The 22,162-nt window shown below is 45.8% G+C and overlaps 1 protein-coding gene across 4 annotated transcripts in view; it reads right to left on the bottom strand.

Annotated features, from left to right (window-relative positions):
• The window catches only part of LOC138492065 (PH and SEC7 domain-containing protein 1-like), a 1,158,039-nt gene that overhangs the window by 547,259 nt on the left and 588,618 nt on the right, over positions 1-22,162 (bottom strand). For all 4 annotated transcript variants that reach the window (XM_069619020.1, XM_069619022.1, XM_069619019.1 and 1 more), the window contains one exon: positions 13,270-13,328. In XM_069619020.1, coding sequence (XP_069475121.1) covers positions 13,270-13,328 — 59 coding nt within the window. The remainder of the gene's footprint in view (positions 1-13,269; positions 13,329-22,162) is intronic.

The raw sequence follows: 22,162 nt of genomic DNA, 5'->3' as shown, positions 1-22,162 counted from the left end.
ATCAATGTAAAAAAGTCTAAGATTCTGACCTTAGGCAGTCAGAAATGTGGGAAAAAGGCCTTTTACACTTGGCACTTGAAAGGGAGAAAAAAGCAGAGGTTGCTTCATTGAAATACCTGGGAGTGGATATTGGAAATAGTGAGACAGATTCTCACTATGAAAATACACTGCGTAACAGGGTTAAGTCGTTGGCAGCTCAGGCAAAATTGATATCAGTGAAATATGGCAAGTTCCCTCTAGTACCAGTAGTTGATTTCTACAGCAAAAAGGTGACCCTGATTTTGACGTACGGAGCAGAGGCAATGCTCTCTTTATTTTTCAAACTAGGGCCGATTTTTGGAAGGGCTTTTTTGGAGGAGGGTTCTTGCCCTGCCGAACGCAACCTCCAATACAGGATATAAGAGTGGAACTCGGGTCAAACTCCCTTTACATTAGGGTTGTCTGGAAATCACTGTCATTCCTTAGTAAGTGCCTGGATGCCCAAGGTGAAGGTGGGTTGATGACATTGAAAAAGACATTGGTGGCTAAGACAGATCCTTTATTAGACCGTTGGAAGAAGAGCTGCATTTCCCACATGGCAAGCGTCAATGCAACAGTAGATGACCACCTCAAAAACCCAAACTCAGTCCAAAAAAAATTGTCAGATTCAGACTGGATTAATTCACTAGAAGCTAAAGAGAAATTCTAATTGTTTTTTTGGCCGATTCTAGAGTGCAGGGCAAGGGGATCTCTTCCAACCTACTTGATCAAATTTCCTAATTATCAGAGCCGCCAGTAGTTCATGAGATTTTGATTAAACTTGTATACAACGGGGGACATTTTAGAAGTAAGGAAACCAAGGGATGAAAGGATCCTCTCATGTAGACATTGTGACTGTGCCAGGGAAACACTTCAGCAGTTGGTCCTTACTTGCCTACGATTAAAGGCTCAACGTACACAATTTCTGGGGACATTTGTGTCAGATTTCCACACACTTGATCAGGAAGAATGGTGGTCATTGCTGCTATCAGGAGAAGAAACTTCTTTGACTTTGGCTCTCTCGGCATTTTTGAATGTCATTTTTGGAAATGGAATAATGGATGGGAGCCACATTGTATAAATGTGTTTTTGTATACATTTTATTTTTACTCTTTCAGGCTGTTTTCATTTTCTGGTTGCTTTTTTATGCTTTTCTTTTGGATGAATGAAAACATGTATAATAAGTAAAGGTTTGTTTTCAAACCATGGACTTAAAATAAAGAATAAATAAAAGGTGGAGCAAGAGAGTACAGTACGAGCAAAGCCGACCGCACGATGAGGTAGCTAATCCAGCCCAGCCATTTAAGTCGAGGAGAAAGGCAGCGAGAATCGAGAGGGTCCCAAAGAGAAACGACCTTGCCCTTTCCAGCCCAGACCCGCAAAATCTTCACAGAAGAAAACGTAAGACCGAGAACAATAGCTATACAGTCTTGCAACAGATGTCAACGGGGCATGCCTATGTCGATAAGCTGGAGCGAGGGAGACTCCTGCTACTGTAGTACCGGCCTTGACACTATATCGAAGGCGAAGCCAAGCTGTTTATCACAGCCAGTGAGTCGAAGGGAGAACCTATAAGGGAGTAGTTTCTTACCTGTAACTCCATTTCTCCAGCATTGGTATCTTTCATGGATTCACATGCTTAGAATATTCCCTGTCGTCAGGCTGGGAACCCTCGGTATATTTATACAGACCTTTCCTATAGGAAAGATTTTGACACTTCTGTGTCCTATTTACGTCGTTTTCGGGCTGCGTACACCTGACCCAATAGTACGTAGGGATATAAATAGCCCCGCTCCTGCAGCTCCCTTCAGATTTTAACCCCCAAAGTAGAGGGAATATATAGAGTTTGCATTCATGGGAGGGCGGCGGGCGCCTGTGAATCCATGAAAGATACCAACGCTGGAGAAATTGAGTTACAGGTAAGAAACTACTCCCTTCTCCAGCATTGGATCTTTCATGGATTCACATGCTTAGAATAGATTATACAGCAGTACCCCTAAAATGGAGGTGTGCAATGCAAACTAACACTATTCAAGTCACATGTGCAGTTGGGTATACGAAAAAAAAACCCATCAAGGTACCTTGAAAATAATTAAACATTTGGCATAATGACAAGAGTATGTATACCCCTATATGGGGCTTACCTTACTGAAACAGATGCCGAAGGACCGCTCGCCCCATCTGCATATCTGCCGCATGTTGCTCTAGGCAATAATGCCGAGTAAATGTATGTGGCACCGACCATGATGCCGCTTGACAGATGTCCACCAATGGAATTCCAGTCCATAACGCGATGACTAGGTGGATCTTGTTGAATGAGCTTTTGGGCGTCTTTCCAATGGTTTTCCTGCTTTAGAGTGACACAAAGCAATAGTCGACGACACCCAGTGGGCCAGTCCTTGCTTAGAGATCTGTTTCCCCTTCACCGAAGGTCCATAAGCTACAAACAGTTTCCTTGAACGTCTAAAACCTTGAGGACGACTGAGATAGAACTTCAAAGCTCTTTTTAAATCCAACGTGTGGAGAGTTTTCTCCGCCGGAGAAGAAGCCATTGCAAAGAATGTTGGAAGAACAATAGAAGAATGTTTGTGGAATGTTGTCGGCACTTTAGGAATGAAGTGAGGATTGGTTGCTAATACTACCTTGTCTTTGAAAAACCGCAGGTATGTAGGATCAATTACCAATGCCCGTAATTCCGAAAGCCTTCTTGCCGACGTAATGGCTACTAAAAAGGCCATTTTCCAAGACAAAAACTTCAACGACGACGATGACATCGGCTCGAACGGGGCCTTCATTAGTGCTGACGGAACTAGATTGAGGCTCCATTTTGGCGGAAAATTCTTAGCTGGTGGAAAAGTTTGAAAAAGGCCTTTCAGGAAATGCTTTACCAGTCGATCGCTGAAAAGAGGTGTTGAATGTCTTTTTCGAGTAAATCTCACGATGGCCGCTAAATGAACTTTAATAGAGGAAAAAGCCAATCCTTGCTCTGCCAAGTGCAATAAATATGGCAGAATCTGCTCTGCTCCGACGTTCAAGGAGTCTACCCCCAGATGATCCCTGCACCATACACAATCTTTTCCATTTACCTGCATATGAAGCGTTCGTAGATGGAGCTCATGCTGCCTGTAAAATTCGTCAACACTCTGAGGGAATGTGCAAGTCCCTGAACTCTGAGAAGTCAGCAGCCAGGCCGTCGGGTTGAGAGAGTCTGGATCGTGGTGCCAAACCGCTCCTTTACCTTGAGATAGAAGGTTCGGAATCTTCTGGAACCTCACTGGCTCCGCTATTGACAGTTGCAGTAGATCTGAGAACCACGACTGTCTCGCCCAGTAAGGCGCCACCACAATTACCCGACATGGGTACTTGTGAATCCGCTGGAGTGTCCGCCGGATGAGTGCAAACGGAGGAAACGCGTAAGGAAACTTGTTCGTCCACGGGAAGGAGAATGCCTACCCCCCATTGATCTGGGCTGTGGCCACCTGCTTGTGAACCGTGTACACTTCTTGTTCTCTCGGGTCGCAAACAGATCCAGGGATGGATGATCCCATTTTCTGAAGACTTGCTAACTGACAATCGTCCAGTTCCCATTCGTGCAGTTGGTTCAATTCCCTGCTGAGTGAATCAGCCTGTATATTCTTTACCCCCGGAAGATGGTAAGCCATTATGGTGATATTCTGTTCGAGGGCTAAATGCCATATTTTTTGAGCTTCGCTCGAGAGTGTCCTGGACCGTGTGCCCCCTTGCTTCCTGAGATAGAACATTGTTATTGTATTGTCTGTTAGTAGTCTGATAACCGATGCTCGTATGCGCGACAGAAAGGACTTCAGAGCCCAATTTACCGCTCTTAACTCCAGCACGTTGATGTGAAGAGTAGACTCCGCTGGGGACCATTGACCTTGAACCTGCAGGGGGCCTAGATGAGCTCCCCATCCTTTCAGCGATGCATCCATCACTACCATTGCTTGAAAATCCGGTTCCTGCAGGGGCATACCCTTTGTCAGGTTGCTCGAGAGCTGCCACCACTGAAGTGCCCGTAAAAGATCGTGATTGATGCTCAACTTGTCCGACCATAGACCTCGACTCTGGGACCACCGGTCTGCCAGAAACTCCTGTATCGGCCTCATGAAGAGACAGCAATTGTTCACCAATGGGATACAAGATGCTAAGGCCCCTAGCAGTGACATGTATCTTCTGACTGACACCCTGGTGCCCACTTTCCATTCCTTTGCATTTTGAGTCAGTTTCTGAATTCTTTCCACGGAGGGCCTCACTAGCCCTCAATGAGTTTGGAACTCTGCGCCCAGAAATACTAAGTTTCTTGAGGGTATTGCGAAGTTGATTGCAAACCCCAAGTGTTTCAGAAGTTGCATGGTGGCCTTAAGGCTTCAGTTATGCTCGGTGACGACTCTCTTATTAGCCAATCGTCCAGATACGGGTAAACATGATGACCTTTCCTTCGCAGCCACGCTGCCACTGGAGCCAAACACTTTGTGAACGTCCTGGGAGACAACTTTAGTCCGAAAGGAAGTACTTTGAACTGGTAATGGTTCTGACCGACTACGAACCTCTGAAATTTTCAGTGTCGTCGACGCACTGGTATATGAAAATATGCGTCTTGTAGATCAAGCGACGCCAGAAAATCTCCCGGCTGTACTGATCGGATGACCTCCTGAAGCGTAAGCATCTTGAACTTTAAACTTTTTAGGGTCTTGTTGAGGGCCCGAAGGTCCAGAATGGGTCGCCACTTGCCGCTGGGTTTTTTGACCACGAAGTAACGAGAGTAAACTCCCTGGCCCCTCTCGGCCACTGGAACGAATTCTATAGCCCCTTTTTGCAGCATAAGCTCCACTTCTTGATGTAATATGCGAAGATGGGGTTGCGCCGAATACACAGGTGGAATTTGTGACAGCGTTTCCTTGAACTGCAGAGAGTGGCCTAGATTTATCGTGTCCAATACCCAGCGGTCCGTTATACTTTTCCATTCGTCGACGTGACTGGCCACCCTTCTCCTAGGACGTCCTGTAACATGTCATTGTTGTGACTTTGACTGCCTGTGTTTTGCTGAAGATGAATATCCCCTTCTTCTCAAAGCCTGGTAGTTTCGGCCTCTTCGCGTTGCCTGAACTGCACGTCTATAACCGCGGGAGGAGTATGATGGCCTGCTGAAGTTTCAGTCTCTAGATGCAGTAAAACGGGAATTTCCTGAGGCTCCGCGGAAGGGACGAAAAGATCGAAAAGCTCTTCCACTTTGCAGGGCTCCCAATGACCTGGCTGTATCCGTATCCTCTTTCATACCTTTCAAGGCCTCGTCCACTTTCTCTCCAAACAGCTGGTCACCCTCACACGGCATATCGAGTACCTTGTACTGGACTTCCGGTCTGAAGTTAGTACATTTCAGCCAGGCCTGCCTTCTCAAAACCACTCCGTTGTTTATTTGCTTAAATCCGGACTCTGCCAAATCCACGGCAATGTTAATCGAGTGGTTTGACGCTTCTTCTCCCTCACGGACCAGCAACATGGCCTACCTTCTATGTTCTTCAGGAAGGTGTTCTAGGATAGGGGCCAAACGATGCCACATCTCCCTGTCATACCGTGCCATAATTGCCAGCGAATTAGCTGCTTTAACCGTCGTCGCTCCTACGGATAGAACCTTTTTGCCAAACGCGTCCTGTCTTCTAGCCTCGTTATCCGGAGGAGTAGAACATTTGTGCTGCGATCTGGCCTTCCTAGCCGCTGCAGCCGACACTACTGACTCTGGAGATGGTTGAGCAGTCAAGCATTTAGGCATAGAGTCTGGAGCCTTGAATTTCTTCTCCAACCTACCCTTTATTGCTGGTTCTGAAAATGGATGGATGGTCCTCAAACCTTCTTGCCAGACGTGGTCTAAAATGGGAACTGAGAAGACTGACTTTCTTCTTTTCCCCATATGGTCGAACAAGAAGCACTCCTTTTCTTCTTCAGGGCTCAGACCAAACTCAATACAGGCTTTGCCCATCATCGCGTGAAAGGCGCCAATGTCGTCTGGTGGTGATGGTTGAGCCGGGCTTCTAGGTGCCTCCATCTCTGCTTCCGACTCCCATGTAGGATCCCTCGAAGGGGATGAGGATACCTCTGAAAAGGAATCTCTAGGTTCCGACTCTGAATCTTGTAACTCCCCTTCTTCCGGGTATGCGCGTGGTGGTTCGTCGGTCACTGGTCGGGAAGCTGGATTTTCCATAACCTGCGTAGAAGGACCCGGTTCGTTGTCGGCAGGTCTCGCCGGCATCCCCAAAGATGCGTCTACGAGGGGTAACTTCTCATCCAACCTCTTCAGAAGAGACTGTAGAGTGGACAACACTTGCAAGGATAATATAGATTGAGGGTTCAACAAAGAGGACGAAGCTGGGACATTTTGCCCCCCCGAAATCGTCGTCGATGCAATTCCTTGCAATCCCAGATCTGCTGGACCCACGATCTGTTCTCGATCCTCCTCCATGGATGATATTGAGAAGGCCGCCTCCAGCTGTAGTAAGGTCTCTGGCAGAACCGCATCGTACACCTCCGGCTGCCACGCCCTTTGAGGCTCCACCGACGACGACAACGTGGATACGTCTATCGTCGCTATTGTATTCGCCGGGGCCACTACAGGCATTACCTGCATCGACGGTAACACTCCCGTCAACGACAGTCTCCGTAGACGATGGTGTAGGCTGTGAGGCAGACTCTTTTGGCGATCCCGCCTTTTTTAAGCCAGATTTATGCTTCGTCGAGTCTCTACTCGAGGACGACCTGTGAAGGTCCCCTGAGGAGGAGGTCTTCAAAGGATCTTTCCCTTTTTTTGACGAAGATGAAGAAGTAGTCTTTCCTTGATGGCGATCTTGTCCATGTTTCGACGAGGATTCCTTAGCCTGATGTTTTACTGAAGGGCGCTTCTCCATAGAACGCGGTTTCTTCGGAGGAGGCTCAGCCGACACTGACCGGCGATGGGATCCCGCCTTAGATGACTTGGGTCTGGATGCCAGGCGGCACGCCGATCCTACCTCCGATGAAGGATAAGTTCCCTCATTTGCCATGTCACCACGCGTCTAGTCCTATCCTTTAGCGTCTTCTGTGAGAAGCCTTTGCAGATCTCACAACTGTCCACCGAGTGATGAGGGTGCAGACAGTACAAACAATCCATGTGCCCATCTCCTTCATAGACTTTTTTCAGTCCGCACGTGGCACATGGGCGGAATAACGCCTTTCCGGACATTTGCACGAAAAACTCTCAACAGTAGAATTCAACCGTGTACAGAAGTAGAAACAAACACGAGGTGCTCCCGCTACTTTGGAAACGGTTGAAATTTGAAGGGAGCCGCTGGGCGGGGCTATTTATATCCCTACGTCCTATTGGGTCAGGCGTACGCAGCCCGAAAACGGCGTAGATAGGACACAGAAGTGTCGAACTTTTTCCTATAGGAAAGGTCTTTATAAATATACCGAGGGTTCCCAGCCTGACGACGGGGAATATTCTAAGCATGTGAATCCATGAAAGATCCAATGCTGGAGAAGAACCGTTCTGTGTTGAATGAAAGATGCAATGTGGCATATTGAGAGAAACTGAAAGACCCTGAATTTGTTAAAGGAAGACCAGCTGCAGAGGGGACTGTCTCGAGAAACCCTGGTTTATCCCATATTGAGAAAACTACAGATACCAGAAGGCCGTAGGAGAGCCGCCAAGACAAGTCAAAGTGGTCATAGAGGAGGTCTAGCTAAATCCCTGTAAAATCGAAAGCCTTTGGCCTAAGAACTTTAGAGAAAGCAAGAGAAGTTAATCCCACTACGTGAGAAAGCAAGGGAAGTGTATTCTACAGACATTGATAGCAAATGTGAATGTGAAGTTGGCTAGAGTGAAACCGGCGGAGGGAGGCTGATGAAAAGAGGGCAAAGTCTAAAGTGCCAAGAGACAGTGTGTTGATAAAGGTGAACCCGGCAGATGGATGTCCACAGGAACTGTTTATATAGACATTAAGAATCGTGAAGGTGAAAAGCCATACTGAACCCGGTGGAGGGAGGCTGAGAATTGAGAGGGGTCTGCACCCAGAAGAAAGGGACCCAGTTGTGAGGAATACTCATGCTAAGTATCAAGAATACAAACTATCCTTTGTTAAAGGAACTTTATTTTGTTATCGTGAGTGCATCAGGTCCTCGAAAGCAAGAGACTTTCAGGAGATCCGAGACTTGGCCGTCAACTAGCCTGATAGATGAAGCGGAACTGTCGTCTCATGCTGGGTAAGCTCGAGTGTGTACAGCACTCCAAGTTCCTGCCTTACCCCATGCGCAAAACGTGGGGAAGGGAGACCCAGACTACCGCATCCGGACATATTATTTGTTAACACTTCTTTCTTTTCAAGAAAACTATCCCACGCCCTTTTTATATTAGTTGTAAGGATTAGCAATAGGTTTTCTTTGTATATGCCTTTTATTTGACACAACACCAATAGAACGGCCTTATTTCTCATTTGATGGTCAATGATTGCTCCAACCTTAGATTTAGGTTTAGATTAGGCGTTTTTCCAACCTGCATACAGTTTAATAAACACCCTTGAACAGTGATCACTTGTGTCGGTCTTTACTATTGCCACCATGAGTTCCTTACACCACGTGAAGCAAAAACTGCCTACGGTGTTGTGGAGACTGCACACTGAAGATCTCTTCCCAGCACACTACCCTCTTCTTCAGTATCTAATGGGTAAGGGCATTGCAGGTCACAAATATGTCCCAACAGTGGCCAGTACTCAAACATAGGGTCCATACTGTTGTAAACTCAGTTGACAATTAATTCAAGTAATGATTTATTCATCAAGGTGCACCACAAAGGTGTCACGCAAATTTAAGGCTGTAGCAGACTCTGAAAGCAAACAGGGTAGTCTCATATTTGAAAAGAGCAGTGAAAAAAATGTTTTTTATATAGAAAAATATAATTTTGTTTTATTTGGCAAAAACATAAATGCGTAAACAATACGTGAACAATTAAACATGTGAATACATATATTTGATATTAGGTTTGATACAAAATAAGAAAACGACAAAAGTTTTACTTCAAACTTTTAAGCAGGATAAACCAAAAGAAAATGTTAAAGGAAAATGGACATCAAACTGCCAATGCTGGATGGTGACCTAACCTCAGTCAACATTCGTGTTTATGGCTTGTATTTAGCCACTGCATAAATTATTTCCAAAGATTTGGCAGAATTGGAATTATTCTATGTCCTAATTATTTTTTGACAGGTCTGCCTACGTGTGCGTGTCAAAAAAAATAGTGATGTGAACAATAGATTTAGATTGACATCATTAAACCACGTTTCGGCAAGCACGCCACCTGTCTGGCCAATAGTTCCATGACATAATTAGAGTTGCCTTCCTCTGGGTGAGATACCACACAACAACTTGACCCTGTGGGGAAGCAGACATAAACAAAAGTAAATTATTTTGAAAGAGAAAATCCCTTTCTGTTTAGCTACCCTGATCGCTTAGAGAGAAAGTCAAATGCCAATGGGCACAAGAATTACGAGGTAAATTCACTGTGGGTGAGTAGAAATAACCAGGCGCGTGGAGTCCGCAGAACCCGGTGCAGAGCGTCTGGGTGGGTGGAACCGGGAAAACCCTCGGCAGGACTACATCAAAGCGGGGGGCACAATGGAGAAACACATGCTCTCTAAAAAATGTAAAAATGAAGATAGAATGCGTATTCAGAGACAAAGCACAAATAAATATGTTGTGCTATGCTGTTGTGAATTAAATTCAAAAGATTTAAATTCCAAAAACTACCTGTTAATAAATGCTCGTGGGTTACGCTGGTGGGGATGTATTCCTAATACAGCGTGCTGCGGTGCACCTGGGATGAGTCCTGGTGCCCGTTGTTAACATCAAAGGATGACCTAAGGAAATGATGTAAATGTGTGAATGTATGAAAATACACAAAGTAATGCACGTGTGTGCCTTATATCACAGTGAAAATATAGCATACGCCTACCTTGATAGGTGAATATGTAGCCAGCTTGAAGAAAACTGCAAAGCTGCCTGATAGAGGCAAAAAAGCCTCTTGCCTTTGAACAGGGGAAGAAGAGAGAGCGAAAAGTGCTGTCTCTGGAAGGAAAGAGAAAAGCACACAGTGGCATAAGTATATGATTCTGCCCGAAATAAGTGGCGTGCAGTAGGGTGTGCACACAAGTAAATGCAAGGCTAGTAATGGCCTTGGAGCCAAAAACGAGTGCTCTTTACCTCAAACTGGCTGTGACTGCCGGATTGCTGATTTCTCTGTGTCCTGCACTGCAAAGCGCTCGAATGTGTGTGCTTCAAGGTACATGAAGTGTAGTGGGCTACTCATGGCCAGTGACTGTCTTAAACCAGTTCAAATCACTATGAAGGCTGCCATCTTAGGCTCACAAAGGGCTCACATGGCCAGAGCAGTCATTTTAAGGCACGTCACATGGTTTCCATGAACAAAGGAAGTCCCTAAAACAAAATGGCCAAGAGTACTTAAAAAACCCATAATTACCAAAATGGCTACCATAAAGGTACATTGCGCTTCTAATCGGTAAATCTGCCTGCACCCCTGGTTAAACCAAATTTAAATATTAGTCACCAGTAACCTACCCCCTAACGCCAATGTAGGGTGATAAAATCACTCTGAGCAAAAATATGGTGCTATAACGACATCCCTGGAACTGGGCCCCTTATGAGTGACCCAATACCATACACCTTAAATAAGTTGATAATAGTGGATGGGGGAATTCTTCAGAAATCACTCTGACCACCAAAATAAATTTGAAAACCCCAAAAATAAAGGGAGAACAAAAAAAAGGCATAGGAGTCCCTTGAAATGAGACTGTAGATATGCCAAAAATGAGTTCTGCCCTAGGACACCCTTACACCATCTACCCAGGATTCCAGCCCCTTACATAAGATCCTTGGAGTACACCTCTTAAATAGCCAGCAAAGTGAACCCCGCAACCACGTCCCCAGATGCTCACCCTACTTAGCCAAGTCAAGAATAATATTAATATTATTATTATTATTATTATTATTATAAGAATGCACATCTTAACCATTTAGAGTGTGCACCTCTTCAACCATCCAATTGTGCAAGCATGGACCCTTACAACAGCTCCCAGAGTGCATCATTCAAAAACCAACTCCTTGAGAGTACACGTTTTACCAAGAGTGCACTCTTACAATGGTATCATGACACGCGAGAGTGCCAACCTTACACCAGCTCTGTAAAGGGGCACCGCTAACACCAGCTTTGAGTTCAGATGGGAGAGGGAATCCCTTGCACCAGTTCCCCGAGAGTTCAACACAATTCCATCAGCTCTCTAAAGGCTCTTATACAGGTGTTAGTGCATTTTTACACATGCTCCTCAGAGACTGCACCCACTTACACTAATCTCCCTGAATGAAAGTGTACCCCTGACATACAGCAGGTTCACCAAGAGTGAATAATTACGTCGCTTCCTTGAGAGTGGAAGGCATAATACCACATTCCTGGAAGTACGCACGGATACAACAGGTCCCAAGAACGCTTCCCTTTTCCAACATTCTTTGTAAGAGTGAATCAGTCCGTGAGAACCAGCCAGAGTGCAGCCCACTTCACAAGCTCTCTGAAAGCTCAACCGTCCTAAACTGAGAGAACATTTCTTACATCACCTCGGGGCTCATGCCTCACACCAGCTTCTTGACAGAACATGCATTGTACCAGCTCAGACAGCGGAACTCTTAACACCAGATTCCTCAGAACACGCATCCCTGCCATAGCCGCTCCCAGACAAAGCAGATTCCCGCAGGAGATTCAATCCCATTTTAAGAGGATGTGTGCCCTTTTCAGAGGGTCTGTCATACTGGAAGAGACCCAGTCACTTTTTTCGCAGAGTTAATATGCTGGTATCAAACTCTGGGGGCAGGGTGTTCAAGTACCCATCCCCTCATGACATATTGTTACCTATAAAGGTTTCGCATGGACCTCAGACATAGAGCACGTACTCGTTTAGACATACCAGCTACAATATTTTTCGTAATAAAGCTCTCTGGACAGGTTTTAAAAAAAAAAAGGGCAATTGACCTTTTGGATGAACAGTCCTTCAGCAGGGCCAATCTATACAAGGGCCCGCATCTGTTTATGGGGAATCATTTGTATGCCGTTTACGGATTTGTCCTTCATAAACCTGTACTGTACCCAGCCCCTCTGAGAAGACCGTTAGAGCCGTTTTCTCGTTGGTATTTATGGAAATACAGAAACTATGCCAGGGGATCATAGCAAAGCAGTGAGCGTGTTCTCTGATCTCTGGATTGATTAAATGGAAATACTACAGGGGTTGGTGCGCTTTGGGATTCTGTACTGTATGTAGCAAGATATCATTCCCTTAGCCTCCACTCAGACCTGGCCCCCAGCAAAGCCCGTCTGAGAGGACTTAGAACGCTCTGTCTCCCTAATCCCGACAGCCATCTCAGCAGGCACCTATCTCCTGTCAACAGCAAGGTTTAGTCCGAGCACCGTGACGTGGAGCAGAGCACGACCTGCGCACTCGATGCGCCGTGCAGGCTAGCTGCAGAGGCTGCCTTATCTGCAGTCAGCACATGGCACCATTTGCACATCACTGCCTTCTGAAACATCCTTCATGCAGAGATCTGGAGTTCTACATTTATAATGGAAAAGTAATAGTACAAGTACCAGAGTGCAGAAACAAATATGTTGAAATGGATGAACTATTCACAGCTGATATAGGCGTGTTCAAGAACCTGGACTGGGTGAGCTATTTTACCCCCGATTTAGGAGAGTTTATAATCTAAAAAAAAAAGTGAATTACTTACATCAGACATTTGAGAGTTTGGAATTTCATTGGAGGACCTTGATTTAATGACGGACATACCTGCTCACCACTGTTCCCAGGTCAGGGAAATTGCCTCAAACCTCAACCTCATAACGGCAGGTTAGTCTTGCAGCATAAAGAGGAACGCTGGTGAGGCGCTTGCTGGCATTTTTCAGGACGTGTGGCAAGGGATCAGGACCAATAGCCCCACTGGGAGGAGAGAGCAGTGGGAGTTGTGGAAAAGTTTGTGAAGAATAGATAGGAATATACATATATACATACATACATAGAGAGAGAGACTGCCTCGGCCTGTTGGCCCCATTCTAACCTTTTTCCTTGGTATGTAGGACTACTCTGTCCCATCATTTTGCCCACCCGGTGACAGAAACAATAGCTTGGGCAGATCCCAGGGATAGGGCCATACCTTCCCGTGCAGGTCTGTATTCAGCAACATGACAGCGCAGGTCAGACTGTGCACAGCATCTACAAAGAAAGAACATGTAAAAAAATGTTTTTTTTAAAAAATCAAGAAATGAGCACACAGGATACATCAGAGCACTGCATGGTCGAAAAGGGAGAATTGAAGAACAGGGAGCGCACAAAATGAAAAAAATACATTCAGTGAGGAAAGAGTATATGTAGCGGTGCAATCCATGAATGTATATGGGGGTGTAGTAGGAAGGGGGGCGAATATCCAGGGGAGAGACATGGGGGAGAGGAGCATGGAGAGGAAAGAGTGAAGAGGAGGATAAGGAAGGGCGGTTGATAAAAAGACGAGAGCGAAGGATGGCGGACGGTTGGAACACTGGACAGAGGGAAGTGGCCAGTCTAGAGGAAGAGCTAGTCGGGACAGAGAAGAGGTAGAAAAAGGAGCTGATGTAGGCTAAATTCAGGGAGGTAGACAAGAAATATGAAAAGGGAGAGGATCGTGTGGCCTTAGGAGGGACTTATGTATCTTGCTCCCAAATGCACGCTAGCTGAAAATGTAAAAACATTTCGGGATATGTCCACTGGAGTGTTGTCCCTATGGTGTTGAAGTGTCAATTTCTGCCTGGAGTTCTTCTCTCTTTGTTTAGAAACTGAGATCGTTATGGTTTGGGGAGGCCTCTTCGAGTTCCACTTCCTTGTTACCCTTTTTGTCAGAGGCTATGGAGTTTGATGTCGGGACTTGAGTAGGCTGTCCCAAAATAATCTTATCTTTCTCGGGGGACTTGTTCTGCGTGTTTTCAATGTAGACATTTGTTTCGGATCTTGGGTCCCCCCCCCTCTCCTCGTGGTTTCGTGTGCTGTGCTTTAGGAAAGGAACTCTCTCCTTTAGCACAGAGTTTTGGGTTGGCCCTAGTGCCAGCGGGCTTGGCTGGCGAATGGGACGTTTATAGAAGTCAGTTGAGTTTCCGGTTGTGTAATGTTTTTCACGGGGTGATGGTGGTATCCCCGCTAATAGGTCAGCATCTGATCATTCAAATTGACTTGTAGGTAGAGTTCTTGCCAGTTTATTAAAGAACTTGCTTATTGGGTTGTTTGTGATAGGCTGAGTTGAGCCAGGTTTTCTGTGTTGAAGCTTTGTTGATGTTCGCTTATTTTGTGTTGATGACGTCGTCATCGTAATTCTTTTCCATCTATCACTTTGGGGGCTTTGAGCTTCAAGGGGTTTGTTTAATTTCAAAGTGATGGTATTCCTCTCTGTGACCCGCAAAGCAGGTGGTTTTGGGTGGTGTTCATCTCACTAACTGGCTCACTCAAGTTTGACTCTTCTAAGTGCTTATCCAATGCGGAGTCGATCCAGTCTTTTGTCCAGTTGTGTTCTCTCAATATGTTGAGGTCGCCTGTACCAAATCTTCCAAGTCTCCTGAGTTAGTTATTGTTTTATGAAGAAAATTGTTTGACCTTGGATCTGATACGTTTTGGTGTGGGCTGGGCCCTTGCTATTACTGGGTGGGTCTCAATTTCTGAGGTTGGGCGTGTTCTGTGTGGCAAAGGATCCATTTTAGTATCCTCTTTTTCATTGGTGGTGTTTTGGGCGTTATTGTCTTGCTGGTTTTAGGTGGGGACTCAGAGTGTGTCTTATATGATGCTTTTGGGGTCCTTTGCCTCAGTCGGCCTCGCCTCCATGGGGGGCAGAGCGGGCTCTTCTGTGCTCACATCTGTCTTTCCAGCAACAGACGAGCCTCTTTCCGTGGGCAGAGCTAGCAGGACGTCGGGAGCCCAGGCAAAATCATCGTCCACCCGGCCTCTCCCGCCCACGCTCTCCAGTGTCGCCGAAGTCGACGGCGCCAACGAGGGGCCAGTGGGCAGCTCCAGCTCGCCACCACCAGCTCCCTCGTGTTTCTCTCCCAGAGCCCCGCCCCCCCCCCCCCCCCCCGAGTCTCCAGATATCCGAGCCCCGCCAAGGGGCGGGCGCCACCTCCAGACCCACCGCGCCTCCGAGACACACAGAGGTCCCCTGCCCAGAGGGGCCATGCGGGTCACCGACCAAGTCCTCATCCACCACCCCCTCCCCCCGGGCCTCCCGGCGATCGCGCCACGCTGAGGGGTGAAAGTCCTCCCCCCCAGGCGGGACTGATGTGAAGATGTTTTACGATCCAACTTTACTATCGTGCCTTTCACTGTGTATGGCCACCTCGAAGTAGTCGACCCTCTTCTTCCTGGGTTACCTGGAAGTCCTGGAAGTCTTCTGATATGATCCTCTGCTTAAGACATTCTTTCCTGGTTACAGGAGTCTTCCCGTCCTGTTTAGTCGTGCTGTCTTTGGTGTTGGGCAGGGCGGGCCAGGCTGCCATCCTGCCAGACTGCAAGACTGCACCCCCACGCAGCTCTCTGCAGCCGCTCTGCGGCTGGAATGGGTTTTTAAGCCCTCCTCCTTCTCCTCTTTCAGTAGCAGGGGAAAAGACTGCTTCTTTGCTGCTGGAAAACAGAGATTACTGCAAGACTGCACCTCTACGCGGCCGCTCCGCGGCTGTAATGGGATTTTAAGCCCTCCTCCTCCTCTTTCAGTAACAGGGAAAAACAACTGCTTCTTTGCTGCTGGAAAACAGATTACTGCAAGACTGCACCTCCACGCAGCTCTCTGAGGCCGCTCGGTGGCTGGAATGGGTTTTTAAGCCCTCCTCTTCCTCTTTCAGTAGCAGGGAAAAAAGACTGCTTCTTTGCTGCTGGAAAACAGAGATTACTGCAAGACTGCACCTCCATGCAGCTCCCTGCGGCCGCTCCGCGGCTGTAATGGGATTTTAAGCCCTCCTCCTCCTCTTTCAGTAGCAGGGGAAAAAAGACTGCTTCTTTGCTTTTAAAGGAGCTACCAGAAACTTCAAGGTAGGTATACACCTAAGACTGCTTCAGCATCTTGCTCTCCGTCCAGGCTCTGCATGTGCTCTCCAAAGAGATAGTCTGCTGTATCGCCCGTGGCTCCTTTCCCAAGCGGCCTCACCCCTGGGCTACAGTCCGGTCACCACAAGTACCAAAGAAGGGGCTTATAAAGGTGACAGCCAGGTCTGGGCGGACATTTGCCCAGGGGTGTCCTACCGGTTCCAGTCACAGCTGACTTGGCAGCTCGTGTCTGCTCCACGCACCCAGGTCCACTGACAGCCCGCAGCGTAAATGTATAACATTTACTCCGTTTAAATGCACACCTTCACTTTCCTTTTTTGGGCGCAGCGGGGGGCGGGGTTCCCCTCAAACCCATTTAGATGTCCACACCATCGGTCTGCCCCAGACCTACAACTGGTACAACTGGTTCCCGTCCTGTGTTTTTCTCAAATTTCCATTTTGTAACAAACTAATATTTCGGCTTTATGGGAATTTTACCTACTTTTCAGTTCTGAACATAAACAACCCTTTAGGAAGGCAAAGTTACTTGCGTGTAGTCCAAGCCCACGACCATGGGTGTTGAGATGGATTTTTGGACTCAGCCCTGTGTACATATTCTGAGAATCTATCCTATTCTGTTGAACAGGGGGGGGGAGACATTAATGCCTTTCAAGTAAGAGTGACTAAAGCACTACAGCTTAGACTTGGAAGAGGGTGATGTCAGTAAAGGATCAGTTAAGCACACACAGAGCACTCTTAATAATTCAAGTAAGGCAGAATGTATAAAAATACAGTTGCAAATATTTAGGCCTTGAACAAACTCTTATTGATCAAAAACACAGGTAAGTAAACTACTACACATACATTATTAGCACATATACTTACACCTTGCGGTGTTCTGGCTATAAAACACCAACCCATTACTTTTAACAGTTAGATCAGACTTATAATAGTAAAGTGAATGAAGGTAGACAAAGGTAAGTAATAAACCAGTCTGAGAACAGGTAAGTAATTAAAGGAGGTAAAAACACAATACACAGCCTCATAAAAACAAGGCCCTACACTTTAGTCCTTCCCTTGCTAGAAGAAATGTGGCCTAGAAGTCACAAGTCCTAAATTAACCCTTTGCCGGGAGCTGGGAGTATTTTAAGTAGGCTGAACAAGTGCTGGCAAAGTCAACAAGCAGATGTAAGTGTCTCAAGTAGTGCAGCAGAAGTGAAGCACACTGCTTAGGCGGCTCACTCCAAATCACACCGCCATAAAGGAAGCCAAAGGGGATTTGTTGGTCAGAACACAAACGATCACAACCATTCGAGGGAGAGGTAGGGTTAGGACGTGGCGCTGGTTAGAAATGATGGCTGGGTCGGTGGGTGGGGGGACAGAGAGCGGGGAAGGTAGAATCCAAAATGCGAACTCACCACCTGTACTCCGAATTTGTCAGGGACCACTTTCGACGTTTCTGAATCCGCTGGGTCCACTTAATTTGCGTCTTGTTACCCTCGGAGCAGGTACAGGGGTCGCCTGTGCAGAGATCAATTTTGGCTTCAGGATTTAGGTCCGGCTAGTGAGCGATACCACGCTCTGGCGAGACGGATCCTGGTGTTCAACAGTCCTGCATATGGTACTGGGCAGCTGGACGAACCTGGCACATTGATGCAAGAACCACCACATTGCTGACAAACTTGAGGACCCCTAGGACACAATGCAGATGGGAAACCGCAATGACCACTGCAATCAAATGGTAGAAAATGACCATGAAACAAGGCTGCCTGTTATTTCACTAGTCGGGGGTCTGCTGAGTCCCAAGTTCCAACTTGAGACAGCAACTGAAGCAGCGAGATAGCACAGGAGGGAGCTGGTCAGTCCACAGGGTGGCCCCGGCCCAGGGGTTAAACTATCAATGAAGACTATCAGGAAATCTGTAAGAAGGTCTTCGTCAGAACGGTTGAAGGCAGCGATGCTGGTTGGCAGCAACAACAAGTTCTTGGTATTCAGCAGGATGCTCCTCTTCGAAGGGGTCTTGGCTAAAACGACTATCTGAAGAATCGCTACATGAGTCCTCTTTTTATCCTGAATTCGAGCTGCAGTCACAGTTTAGCCCGCGAATAGTAAAGCTCTGCACCACTTAAACGGGTAGGGGGTATCCAATCATGGACAGCTTCCAGCCACCACATCTGCCATGCAACAGACACACTTTGCTCCGGATGCGGACTGGGACCAGACAGTCCAAGCACTCTCATCCGGCCACAAACCTGTGCCGCAAATTTGCCGGAAAAGCCAAAGCTTGCCTGGAAACGCGTTTACCATATATGGCAAGTCCAGCCCTGAGAGGAAGAAAGCCAAAATACAAGATGGCCAAAGGACAAGGCAAAATCTCATGGCACAGTCATTTCAGTATATGGTACTCTAGATGACATTATGCTGTAAAGTCTAAAAGTGCAAGTGAGAAAGTCAGAAAACATGATATAAAAATATGAGCAGCAGCCTGATCTGAAAACATCATGCAAGTAACGATAAAGTTACTAAAAACAAAAGAGAAATGTATATAAAGTAACCCTACCACACGTCATTGTAAACCAAAAAGGCTTAACTCCGAAAGTCAGGACAAGTTAAAAAAAACAGCAAAATGTTGGGGGACGAGTGGAGTCGGGGAGGGTGGGGTTCCAAAGATGTTTATGGACTTTAGAGCAGGAAAAAGAAAATCTTTGCTAACAACGGGTATTTTCAGTGAATTCATAACACTGAATATCTACACCCAGGAGGGAGACCTTGCAACACATTGCAATTGTAGAGTGAAAACTCTTTTGTAAAATAATAATTATAACATGCCATAAACCAGACAACCTTATGAAATGAGGCCCATCTGGCCAGTTGCAACCTCCAATTTTCCTCTATTGAAATATTTTTTTATTTTTTATATTTATAACGTGCAAATCCACCCAAAAAAGTGAGCCTTGCAGAAAAACTGCATCTGGGCGCAGATGAAACAGAAAATTAAGGCGTTAGTTACCTTAGATTACCACAAAAATGCATTTGAATAAGTAGGTCTTAAATTGCTTCCTGAAGATGGGCAAATAATTTGTTTGCCGTAACTGTGGCGGGAGGGCATTCCAGGATCCAGGGCATATAAAAGAAAAGCGTCTGTCCCCCCAGGTAGTAGTAGTTCTAGTGGAGGGGATCACCAACAGGCCTTTTCCCACGGATCGCAATGTGCGGTTGGGACAGTGAATTAGAATCTTAGAGGATAAGTAGGTTGGGGGCGAAGCCATGAACACACTTAAAAACAAGACATAGAATCTTGAACTGTATCCGCTGCTGCACTGGCAGCCAGTGGAGGCCTCTTAGAAACTCTGAAATACGCGTTTTCCGCAGCAGTGAGAAAATCAGTTGCAGTGCTGAATTCTGGGCAACCTAAAGCCGCTGAAGCTGATATTTAGATATACCAGTTAAAAGGGCATTGCAATAATCTTAGTTTGGTATTTGTAAGGGTTCCCACCACAATTGGCAGATCCTTTTCCAAAATGGGCAAGAGTAGAGGCTTAAGAGGTTTTAATTGAAAGTAGATAGACTTGATGATCTGATTCACCTGTAAGTTATAACTCATACTCGACTGCCAAATACAACACATATTTTGTACTGTCTGGGTGTATTTAGTAGCAGTTCCAAATAAGGTTGCACATGGAACCAGGGGTAATGCATTAGCTAATTTCTTTTTGCCGTCAAAGACAATGATCTCTGTTTTTGACGATTTCAATTGGAGCTTGTTTTCCACCATAATCTAAGACTGCATTTTTTCTACACATTTTATGATTTGTTCCACCGCCTCCAATGGTTGCTCTAACCGAATAGAGATATGCTTATCATCTGCATATAAATGATAGCACAGGTCAAATTGGACATAAATATTGAGCAGCGGGCGGATGTATACATTGAATAATAATGGAGACAGAGATGACCCCTGCAACACTCCACAAGTTACTGGCAATAGATCAGACAAGTAGGTTCCTGCCTTGACCTGTTGGAAACGTTCGGTCAGGAACGAAGTGAACCATTGGGTGGCCTCTTCCGACACATTTGTCAATGATAACAGTCTGGATTTAAGAATGCCAAAGTCAACTCAAAGCCAAAGTCAAAGGCTACCAACAAATCAAGCATGACAAGCATGCTGATGTCACTATTGTCAGCAGCCTCGAGAAGGTCATCCCAGAGAGCTAGTAGGGCTGTCTCAGTGCTGTGACCTGGTCTGAATCTTAACTGATAAACAGTCTAGGATGTTTTCTTCAGGTAGTCCTGCAATGGTATGGTCACGACTGTCTCCAAAATTTTGGCAGGCCATAGTAGACCTGCAATGGTCCCATTGCGGGTCTATGGCCTGCCAATATTGGGACAGTATTTTATGATCCAGTGTTGACTTGAACACTGGGGTGAGATACAACGTTTTTAGTTCCACAGGTGCACAATCTTGGGTTAGTGAGTCATTCACCAAGGTGTGTATAGGCCCGCTAAGGGCGTGTAAATGCTGTTTGGCCAGATAGGCCGGGATGGGGTCATAACTAAGATTAGTGGGTTTGAGGGTGAAGATCAATTTTGTAATGCTTTCAACAGTGACCAGTGAGAATACAAACCCAGGCACAGTCATCTGAATGCCAGAGCATGTCCTCTCAATGGTTGCCTCGGTGTCAGAGGGCCACCATTTCTGCTGCAATATTAGTTCTAATCAGATCGATTTTCTCTGAGACAAAGGTGTTAAAATCATTATCCATCTTTTGAGAGGCCTCTATACTGGCATTTATGCAGATGGGATTCGTACAATTTCTAATAGTCCTAAACAGGGCTTTAGGTCTGCTATCAGCAAGGTTGATCTGGTTGTGAAGACAATGATTTTGCTAAAAAAAAAAACATTAAAAACATAATCGCTTCTTTGTATATCCTCAGTGCAAGCCTAACCGTGAGGTAATCCGTTTTAGCTCTTGTCTTCAGCCATTTTTTCATTTTCCCATATAATCCCTTGAGAATTTTCAGTTTTTCATTATACCACTGATTGTTTTTCTTGGATGCCACTTTAACCTTTTGTAGGGGAGAGGAGATGTCACAGTTGGCTTGCAGCTGCGACATTAAATTGGCATAAAGAGCTACACATGTAATTTCAGATTGTGTTACCATTATGTTTCCTAGTAGATCGTCATCAGAAATGCAATCAAGATCCTTTTTCCGGCGACAAAATTCTGAATTGGCATTTATATTCTTACTGCATAATGTATGGTTAATGACCATGGTTAAACATACCACAAGATGGTCTGACCAACTGACCGGCATATTGTTATGGTCATCTGTAAAGCGATTCCCTGTATATCTAAATCACAGCGACTACAACCATAGAAGAGCACAACCACAGAAGATCAATGGCTAAATAGGACGCTTAAGGCATGTATGTCAGAAAACGGCCACTGCCAATTTAAGGCTCAGGCGTTTCTGACTTCTGTCATGCACCATAGTACGAATTACAGCCAATTATTGGAGTGATCTGTGCTTCCAAGGACCTTCCTAGTTCCCTTGAAGCAGATTTATCTCTCGGATATCTCAGGGAATGTGGGTGTGTTTACAAATTCAATGAAGATACTTATGATTGAAGACTATGATTACACATAAGTAACTTTCCCTTCTCCATCATGGGTCTTCTATGATATGTGTAAACCTTAAATAGAACACTAAGCCCATCCCCCAAAAAGGTGAATGAAACATCAGAGACTAGAGAAAGCTATAATTGAGAGATCCTACTGGATATGGCCACCACAGTTAGATGATAAAGCAAAATAATTCCTTACGGAACATTGGCCCATATGCGCATAAGCCTTAGCATCCAAATCCAAACAGTAGTGCGTAGTGAATATATGGCCGGATCTCCAGGTGTAATAGTGAAAAATATACACTTATTACATGGTTACACATATACATATCTATGTTAGGAAAATATAAGTACAGAACACACAGCAGAGCAAAAATTAAATGGCCAT

This window comes from Ambystoma mexicanum, chromosome 10 (genome assembly GCF_040938575.1).
Source record: "Ambystoma mexicanum isolate Mex_15411 chromosome 10, UKY_AmexF1_1, whole genome shotgun sequence".
Classification (NCBI taxonomy): Eukaryota; Metazoa; Chordata; class Amphibia; order Caudata; family Ambystomatidae; genus Ambystoma; species Ambystoma mexicanum.
This window is presented reverse-complemented; position numbering and strand designations above follow the sequence as displayed.